The sequence below is a fragment of the Dipteris shenzhenensis genome, chromosome 1 (assembly GCF_047967505.1).
Source record: "Dipteris shenzhenensis isolate YYH24624 ecotype China chromosome 1, Dip_SZ_1.0, whole genome shotgun sequence".
Lineage (NCBI taxonomy): Eukaryota > Viridiplantae > Streptophyta > Polypodiopsida > Gleicheniales > Dipteridaceae > Dipteris > Dipteris shenzhenensis.
In genome coordinates this window covers 53,458,256-53,468,577 of record NC_141596.1, presented here as the reverse complement: position 1 = coordinate 53,468,577, position 10,322 = coordinate 53,458,256, and the positions used below count along the sequence as shown (strand labels likewise).

At 43.8% G+C, this 10,322-nt stretch overlaps 1 protein-coding gene across 1 annotated transcript; it reads right to left on the bottom strand.

Moving 5' to 3' along the window:
- Positions 1–2,160: 2,160 nt before the first annotated feature.
- On the bottom strand, positions 2,161–10,095 carry LOC147906031 (Glycine cleavage T-protein family). Its single transcript, XM_087376099.1, has 3 exons — positions 8,973–10,095; positions 8,740–8,858; positions 2,161–2,954 (listed from the first exon to the last, which is right to left on the bottom strand). Exons 1-3 carry the CDS (start codon positions 9,549–9,551, stop codon positions 2,399–2,401), a joined length of 1,254 nt encoding a protein of 417 aa, XP_087232225.1. The 5' UTR covers positions 9,552–10,095; the 3' UTR covers positions 2,161–2,398.
- Positions 10,096–10,322: the final 227 nt, after the last annotated feature.

The following is a 10,322-nucleotide window of genomic DNA, read 5'->3' as shown; positions in this document are numbered from 1 at the left end:
TTTAGCACATTGAATATGCTACATGGCTCACTCAATGTGCTATGTAGTACATTGTGCATATAGCATATTGCATGTAGCATATTATATGTGCTATATAGCACACCATATGCTCTAGACAGTCCACTATAAGTGGTGCTATAAGCCATAGTTTATACTATTTAGAACAGTGTATAAGCTATGTAGGCTGTCTAGGCAAGGCTTGCTAGGCAAGGCCTGGCACATTGACTCAGACACAATACTCTCGTGTGGGGAGGGAGAAGTGTGGTGCATCTAGCTCTGGGAGGGCCGGCCTCTACTTGCAATGGGACCCGCGAGAGTGGTTCTAACTGGCGAGGGTAGGAGAGTCAGACAAAGTGGAGGAAGTGCCTTTCTTCTCTTACACGACACGCATCGACCGACGGATTCAGCCAGAGGCCGCAACTTGGAACCCGTCGAGGGAGAGACACTAGGTTGGTAATGTCTACAACTCTGATCTTCTTACAATTGTAGGTGAAGGTTGGCATATAAGGTCTATGTTGGTGTCAAGTCTATGTTGGTGTCCCAGTGAGTGTCTTATAGTGGTAGTAGCTAGAATTTTTCTCATCAATCTCAAAATGGAGAGAGTAAGCAATGAAAGCTTTATGATAGAAAAGCAACTCTTTAGCAATACAAAGGCAATTAAAAGTAAGACTAGGCTATTGGTGATTAACGACCAACAAAGATTAACGACCAACAAAGAACATACATATACATATGATATACTCAAAGGGTATATTTTTAATGGGGCACCCTTTATAAAGGGGGTTCTATAGAATTCCAAGCATCCACATGACGAGGGATCCTTATGGCATAAAAGAATCGACAAGTAACCCAAATGATGACCATTGTTGAGAGTTATACTAACTACTTACAAGTTAGACCATAATTGTTTGATGCAAAATTCCAAAGAATCTTGAAAAGAACTATGAATACAATGGCAATTGTAGGTGCCAAAGACAAGAACATTGCATGGTGTTAAAATGCCATTTGGCTCTATATCTAGAGGTTATATTTCTAAGTGGGAAGCCCATATAAGCAAGACTCCACTAAAGCTAGCTCCTTGATATTTGCCGAACTACTCAATGATGAGGTAGATTAATGGACACATAAGAATTGCCAAATAATGAAAACCCCCTTTACTGAGGGAGGTGGTCCTCCTCGGAAAGGACAAAAGCATCTTGCAAGTCACATGAGAAGGCATCAAGCACATTCTATCACTCTCCCAAAATACAAGTATCACCAAACATATACAATGACTGATACGACACATTATATCACTCTCCCAAACTACTAAGTGTCACCAAACATATACAATGGTTGATAGGACAGAATAAAAGAAAATGCTTCATTTATAAAGTTGTGAAGTGACCAAAAAACATACTGAACTTGTTGTAAACTTGTTGTAAAGACGAACTTGCTCCCCTCTCTCTCTCCCTTGAAAAATCGAGCTGTAGCTACACCCATTTTGAGGCAACCTAGATGAAAGACGAGCACTACAAAATAAATTGCATGCCATCTACCATTTTCTTTACACACAAGATTTCTCGCCCTTGGACACAAGCACTACGCCAGTTGATCCAAGTGGCAAATGGATACAAGATTTTGCCGGGTAGAAAAACATGCAGTTCGGGAAATAGGCTTCAAGACGTCCTTGGTAAAAAAATGGATCCCGACAGACACGGCTACCTTGGGGACGATATTTTCTCATTGAAAGGCCCATATACAAGATGAGAAACTTCAGGGAGGCCCTAGAAGTAAAGACACGGGAACTATCTAGGGTAAAATAACGATTGAGCGTCGTGCATTCTTCGCATGTCGTCAGTACCAACCCAACATAATATGCAAGCCTAAACACCAAGATATGACTCTGAGCAGCCAAAAAAGAAAGTGATATTATACATTTACGGAATACAAGAGAGAACTCTTAGACATGGCACGTAGCTGCGAGCTATCCATACAGCGTCGGACCTTAATAGTATCATATCGTAGCAATCTCTCTCTCCATTGCTTACCACTTTGAAGAACAACTACATTACATGTTTAAAGCCTCGCTGTGTAAAAATGTGAATGCATGCGCAAAAAGATAAAAACTTACCTTTAAACATTCACATTACACAGCACTCGTACGTAATATGCAATTGCTTGAGGATAATTAGAACTTTAATAATAAATTGCCTTAAACATTTTTGGGGCAGGAGGCAGTAGCTTTTCCTTTTACATAAGCAAAATCATTTTTGGGAGCTGCCCAAAAGGGGTTGCTTCACGAGATGTCTCTGGTTTAGATCACTACTTACTAGTGCAAACTTGGTCACCCTGGTAAAGGTACAGAGACACAGATGACCTCACGCATGCTTAAGTAAACAGTATCCATAGCTGACACTCATCCTGATTGTGCTGGCTTGTAGTACTTGCTTGGAACAAAAGGCATTTTTGTGACAACAGCATCATTCACCTTACCTCTCACTGAAACTTTGACTTGTGTTCCATTCTTGTGATTACCTGAGCTTACATAGCCCATTGCTATATTCTTTTTCAGGCAAGGACTGAACCCACCACTTGTAACTTCACCAATGGCTTTTCCTGTAGTGTCAAGTACCTCACTGTGACCACGTGGAGGAGCACCAGAGGCTATAAGGCCAACTCTGCGCTTTGAGGGACCATCTTGTACTTGTTTCAAAATTACATCAGCTCCAAGGAAACCTCCTTCAGCACGCCTCCTCTTGCTGATTGTCCAGGCAAGGCCAGCCTCAATAGGTGTGATGTGCTGTTCCAAGTCATTCCCGTATAAGCACAGTCCAGCTTCTAATCTTAGACTGTCTCTTGCTCCAAGACCAGTAAGCCTGATCTTCCCCTCTCCTTTCTCCAAAATTGCCTTTGCAAGATCAAGTGCATTCTCTAAAGGAACAGAAATTTCAAAGCCGTCTTCACCTGTATACCTGGAACATTATGATTAGGTCTGAATCATTCAGAAACCAAGAAACTAGTGTTTCCAGACAAATTGCTTCATTGACTACGGTATATCATGGCCCTCTAAAGTTCACAAGATAGCTCATTTAAAGGCCTGGAAAATCATAAGCACACAACCTACAGACATGTAGATTTTATACGTTTGGCTGTGCATAGAATACTCCATCATCAGTGTAGTTACAATTAATGGAAACCCTAATAACTGATAAATCCAGTATAACAACCAATTGGGCACTTTGATTTCCCTGTAAAAAGTTGACCGACATGGGAAAAGAAAGAACTAATATATTTACAGCAACATGTTTTGGCAACAGTGTGTGCACATGAATAACATACTTTGAGAGTTATGCTGACAAGTCGAGCAGCTTCATCTCTAGTTGAGCTCATCTAGCTATAAACTATGTCAAGCCACATCATGGACAATTTAACTTTTCAAACTAAATACCTAAGTATATCATCCATATGGAAATAAAACATGTTGTGGTCTCTCTAGACTAGAAGGGTTTGGGTATCACCCCAGTCTGAAGACTCTTTTAAGGCTCACACCCACATTCCAGGGATACGTCCACTTTCCAGGGATACAGCCTAGCATAATGTCAAAAAAAAAACTTGCCTCCAAATCATCTCTCTCTCTCTCTCTCTCTTTCTCTCTCTCTATCTCTATCTATTCATCTATCTATCTATCCGTTCCCAGCCCTCTCCCTCTCCCTCTAGCCATCTATCTATCTATCCGTTCCCAGCCCTCTCCCTCTCCCTCTCCCTCTTTATCTGCCCTCAACACCCACCACACACCTGTTCATCTATCTATCTATCCGTTCCTAGCCCTCTCCCTCTCCTTCTTTGTCTGTCCTCCAAGTCCTCTCTCTCTCTCTCTCTCTCTCTCTCTCTCTCTCTCTCTCTACCTATCTATCTATCTATCTATCTATCTATCCGTTCCCAGCTCTCTCCCTCTCCCTCTCCCTCTTTAACTGTCATCAACACCCACCACACACCCCTGCCCCTCTTCTCCTACCCCACTGCCTCCTTCCCACCCTATAGGATCCAACGAGCAGAATATTCAAATGGGTGGACTCCCAAAAGATTAATACATAAAGAAGATACTTGGATGCAACTGTGACAATAAGACAGGAGGCAACGTGCGCCATTGAGTGGGATTGGAGCATCTTCTTTACTACCACTGAAAGCATGCAGTACTCACATTCAGACAAAGCGAAGCCCAGAAAACATAACGCCAGCTACAGTTAAACCAAAAACGCAGGCAAATTGGTAGTTTGTAGCAAATCATCAAGGACTACAGGACCAAAAAGTCTTCTACACTCCAAGAAAACGCAATCGGGTGATACTACAGCATATAAATGGTGTCACGTGATCCTGACATGATGCTATCGCAAAAGTAACAAGAATCAAAGCGACTTCTGCTGACCTGGAGGGTCTTCTGCCCACCTGCATCTGCTCCTAGTGGTCCGACTTGACCTGCTGTACATCTGTTGCAGAGAGCCGACTGGTTTGCTGTCCTGCCACCCTGGAGCCAGGCCTATAAATGGCCCCATCCCCCCCCCTGTATGCTGCTGTCAGTCTGCTATTTGTTGCAGCCCCCACGTGAACTGCAGTCTTCTACTGGCAGCCCATTTCTTGCTGCTGGTGCTGTGCACCAGGGATAACTTTCAGCGTATTAAACGCTCTCCAAGCCCTCATTCTTGTAGATGTCCTAGCCGATTGTCCACTCCAGCCCTTCACCCCTCAGCAGCAGCAGTTCTAGGCTCTGCCACTTGGTCCTCAGCCTCATCCAGCAGCAGCACCCTCTGTGCATCTCTCCAGCCCCTTATCCCCTCCATATCCAGTGCTTACATGGGATCTAATCCTCATCTCAGGGATCTATGTGGAGCACCCACAGGGATCACCACTCTTTCACAAAATGCCGTTTCTTGCGGCCGAAATGGAAACGGAAACGCCAGTCGTTTCTGAAACAGCGAAAAGATGTTTTCTGGTAGCCTTCTTTCTTCTTCTTCTTCTTTTAGTAATATTTTTTGGCTTTTTCTAAAACACCCTCCAGCTTCTCCATTCTCGTCTACCTTCTCCACTCTCCTACTCTGGCCTCTCCACTCCCCTACCCTCTCCATCCTCCTACTCTAGCCTCTCCACTCTCCTACTCTAGCTTCTCCACTCTCCTACTCTAGCCTCTCCATTCTCCTATCCTCTCCACTCTCCTACCCTAGCCTCTCTTGCTCCTCTCCTCATTCTCTTGCTCTCTTTCCTCTTTCTCCCCATACTCTCTCTCGTCTGATACCCTCTCCTCCTCCTCCACCTCCTCCTCCTCCTCTCCATTCTCCTCCTTGAGTCCATCTTCCTACTCCTGATACTCTCCCTCTCCCTTCTCCTCATAAAGTTATTTTTACACATAAATCATACGATATTGCCGTTTCTTGTTTCGCCGTTTCGGCTCGGCGCAAAAACTCTCTTTTCAGCATTTCTACCATTTCCGTTTCCCCCGTTTCCGTTTCAGTGTGCAACTATGTTAGGATCACTCAAGGCGCAATCTTGAGAAGAGTGGAGCTCATCATTAGCTTTGTTCCGAAGACAACTGAATTCGTTTTCAGGGCTTCTTGGTGGAAGGGATCTACGTGGAGCAGCCACAAGGATCACTGAAGATTCTACCTTGAGAGGAGCTCATCAAGAGCTTTATTCCAGAGACAGCTAGATTAATTTTCAAGCTTTCTAAAGAGCTTTTTAGCAGGGAAGGGACCTTTGTGGAGCAGCCACGAGGATATCTGTACGCATTATTCATTAACCACATTAACTGATGGTGTCAAATAATGGACAGGTTCAAACAGATATATACCTTCACAAGACCAGAATATATCCAGCTTTACAAATAAGATTTTTGTAAAACCACAAAACAACAATGAGAGAGAGAGAGGGAGAGAGAAAAGAGACAAAGAGACAAAAGGGGATTTATAGGAGACAAGAACAAAGCAACGAGTAAGAAAATGAACGCTTATCTTCTCATCAATACCCAAGCATAAGCTGCCATCTAGGTCTCAAAGAGTCTAGAATCTCTTGGGTACACCCAATGCTTAGTAGGCTATAAGTCCCCAACCCGAGAAACAAAAAATACAAAAATAAAAAGAAGGAAAAAGAAGAAGAAGAAGAATAGAAGAAATGCGTGCATGCAAGTGTGGGTGTGCGTGAACTTCATGGTTGAGCATGCGTGCGTGTGTGCGTGTGAGTGAGAGAGAGAGAGAGAGAGAGAGAGAGTTTACTTTGTTAGATTCTTTATTTATTTTTAAGAATCATCAAGGAATTCAAAACAAATCAAAAAGAAACACCAACAAAAACAAGGGTGCATGTATGCACGAAAGCACTTGGCTCCAACTTGTGGGTTTTACGTGTCTTTAAACACTGTCCATTGTATAATATTTCTTGTCGATTGTTTAGTTAGAAATAATAAAAAAGAAACTCTTTGAGGACTCGCAAGATCCATAAGGATTTTCCAAGGTTCTATAGTTATTTGCATGCTCTCACACTAACTACAAAGCCACTGTCTTTAAATTTTAAAAAAATGAACGATAAATCAACATTATTTTTCCTTGAAGGTTTTACGAATGATACCTGCAAAGTTTTGATGTCAACTTTATGGAGTTTTTTGGGCTGTAGTTTTTTATAAACAGATCGAGTAGACGACAATCTCTTCATCGGCAAGCCCATTTGGCTGGCACAAAGCCCGTTTGGTTGGCATGAAGCCCTTTCAACAAGAAAACGGATTTTTTTTTAAAGGCAGACTTGCTTTTTTGGCAAACAGCTTTTTGGATAGCAATTTTTTTTTCAGGCAACAGCTTCGGCAGCAGTTAACATGCGAACCAGCTTTAGCGCCTTACTCACAAACGAACACACGAGACCTAGACAAGCGATCGGAAAACTTGAAGTGACTCAAAGACTTGTAGCTGGAGGAAGCCAAGGCAATCGTTCTAAGGAGAGCTCAAGCATGGAGGGAGAGTGGAGCCCCTGAATTGATTTATAGCCATGTTGGAGGGGGGTAAAAAGCACACACAAGCTAATGAAAAGCCAACAGTCACACACAAGCTAAAAGTTGAAAAGCCAAGAGCCATCTAAAAGTAGAGGTTAAGAATTTTAAAAATTCCCAAAAAACTAACAATAATCACAAAACTCCCACTCAACTCAATCCTAAAGCACTCTCTCTAGAAGAGCCAGTGCTAACAAAAACAAAGGGATTCACCTCAGCCAGCTTACCAACCAGAATGGACAATGCAGCCAGCTGGACCCTGAACCTGCCTGATAAAGGGGAGGTACACACCTCTCTTCACAGTTTAGAGTAGCCAATTTGCTCAGCTTGTCCTTCCGACAAGCTACTCACTGGAGACTCACAGTTCACCACACCCACAAGTGGAAATGAATGAATTAGGTCAATATGCCAGGCTGCTGACCTTGCATTGCTTTGCCCACAAAATTAGGAAAGATATTTTGTTCCATCTGTCGGGTCTGTGTTTCCTGATTTATTTCTTTGAGGTTGACAAGGATTTTGGCAAACATGATTGTGCATGAGTTTGATACAGTTTGCATGCTTCAAACGAATTCAATGTTTGAATTTTATTCAACGACTCTTGTAGGTAGGTCCAAGGCCCCATTCAACAGCTGACATTTAGAGTTTCAAATGGACGGATATGCAAGGATAAGTTCTCCAGTCTCTCCAGCCCTCCAATAGCTCATACAGGGGTTTTTCCAGCAAGTTGCAAATAACAAAGTTACAATCTCCATCGTTGTAGGAATTGTATAGATACCAAAATGATGGTTCGGTCACATCCGCAAAAATTATGGTTCAGTCACATCTGCAGATACTATATTTACCACTATAAGGAACTTAAAGAGGGACACAGTTACAGAACGTAACATCTTAAATAAACTAAACAAGAGATCACTTGTTCTTCTGGGATTTCAAAACTTCTGAAATTCCTTCACTATTAGCAATTTTCGGGATTTCAGACTTGTTTAAAACATCTGGGTTACAGGTGAGCACTAAACTAAGAAAGTGAAAAACCAAGAGCCAAAGAAGGCATCTGTTGTAGAAGAACAAAGATGTAATAAATCAAGAAACAAAGTGGCATTCTCTCCAAGTTAAGGGCGCATCTCCTACTTGTGTTGGGAAGGAGGGAGTTGGGTGGCCAGAGAGAGAGAGAGAGAGAGCGCAATTCTTCTTACTACCCACAAAGGCCAGACATAGGACAAACATTAGTCATTAGTGTCATCAGCAAGTGAGTTGAAATAGGACAGAATACACACAAGCAACACACACAACATTTTTACTTGGGCTAGAACAAATACAGAGCCAACGAACTCCCTAGATAGTACTAAAGGCATAAAATGTAGGCGAACAGTGGAGCTTGTTAAATGAAGGAGAGCCACATCTCATCTCCTAGGGAAATTGTAAAAACGAGAATTGATATCTACTGCATATGGACAGCTTCTCAGCAGAAAATAAAACACGTCATTTGATAAGCATAGCTTGCTTGAACAAACATTCGCATACCTTTGTAAGATTAGAATATATCCAATCATACACATTTAGAATATTTGAACATACTAATTGAACAGGGGGTAAACTGTAGCTATGAACTGGGACAACCCCTCTTTACCTAAAGCTCAATTGAAAGAGCGCCCAAAACTCACCATAACTTGCAAGACCAGATACCTGCAACATTTCTAGCAACGAAATCCTGAAAGTATAAGAAAAAGGCGTACCCAGTTCTTGTAAGATAGCACTGGACTCCGTTGATGTCAAGGATCCTAAAGTCGCTAAAATAGACCTTAGTCAAGTCTTCTTTCACCAAATGCTGAAGGACGGAGGCAGAGAGAGGACCCTACAGGCAGCAATACGCAGATAGTCAGCTGAACGATTCGGAATGCTGAGTGCTATGCAGATCCAAACAGGTTTTGGACGATAATTGGAATGAAGGAGAAAAAAAGAGTATTGCCTGCAGTGCGAGGAGTGAACGTTCATCGTGAATGTGCCAGTCGACGTTTCCTCCAGCAGCCTTGAACGGTTTCAAATGGGACTCCATATGCGCAAGATCTTTCTCTCGACACCCAGCATTCACCACCAGGTAAATGTGATCATCCTTCACTTTTGTCACCACGGTATCATCGATAATGCCACCCTTCTCGTTTGTGAATACAGAGAGTGTCCCTGTCCCAGGGCTGAGCGCAGCGATATCTCCTACCACAAGCTTCTCCAGAAAAGGAATGCTATCTTTCCCCTTCAAGCTGAGTCCACACATGTGAGACACATCGAAGAGACTGCCGTTCGTTCTGCAGTTTAGAGTAGATTCCATGATGGAGTCTTTGTACTGAAGCGGCATGCTCCAACCTGCAAAGGGCACCATCTTTCCTCCATGCTCCACGTGAAAATCAAAGAGAGGAGTCTTCTTAAGGCTGGCCTCGTCAGCGAACCCACGACGCGACAAACCGAAAGGATTTCTGAAAGAGGAAGGATTGACGCCCTCCTGCTGGGGGGCAATGCGGCGTAATGCAGCTCCGAAGATGGCCTTCCTCATTGTTAGGTGCGAAGCTCAGAAATACTCGCTTACAACTCAGTGAGCAGCTGCAAGACTCTCTCTCTCTCTCTCCCTCTCTCTCTCTCTCTCTCTCTCTCGATATTTTGGCTGCCAATTGCAACCCGCAAAGCAGCAGCCAAGGATTCACATCCAGCTGCGAGAGCCCAAGCAGGGAAGGCAAGCGAGGAGAGATGACGAATGCCGAGCAGCAGCTGAATGAAATCAACCGGTCAGCAACGAAGCATCAAGGATGCGTGTACTTAAAAGACGAGAAGCAACAACCGCTCTTTTGAGGTGGTGATCCAGATAAGATGATGGGGGAAAAAGATGGGTGGTGGGATGAGGGTGTGAGCGAGCGGTATTTATCGCGAGAGGAGAAGGCTCAACGACACCCACCCATCTCGCAGCTGGGGATGGTGGAGTGTCTCGCCACCATCCTCTTCTCCACCACACCCTTCTGCGCGCTCTCCCCTCCTACAGTACCCTTTGCTAGTCCCTCTCTTTCTCTCTCTCTCTCTCTCTCTCTCTCTCTTTCTCATCCACCGCCTTCCTCTTCCCTTCCCCCTCTCCTCTTTAGCCTTTGCCTTTGCTAGTCCCCCCCCCCCCCCGTCTCTCTCTCTCTCTCTCTCTCATCCACGGCCTTCCTCTTCCCTCCCCCCCCCCCTCGCCTCTCTCTCTCTCTCTCAGACATCCTTTCCCTTTCCCCCGCCTCCCCCTCCTCTCTCAACCCACGTTCTTCACTCTCTTCATTTCACCGCTCATGTATTGATC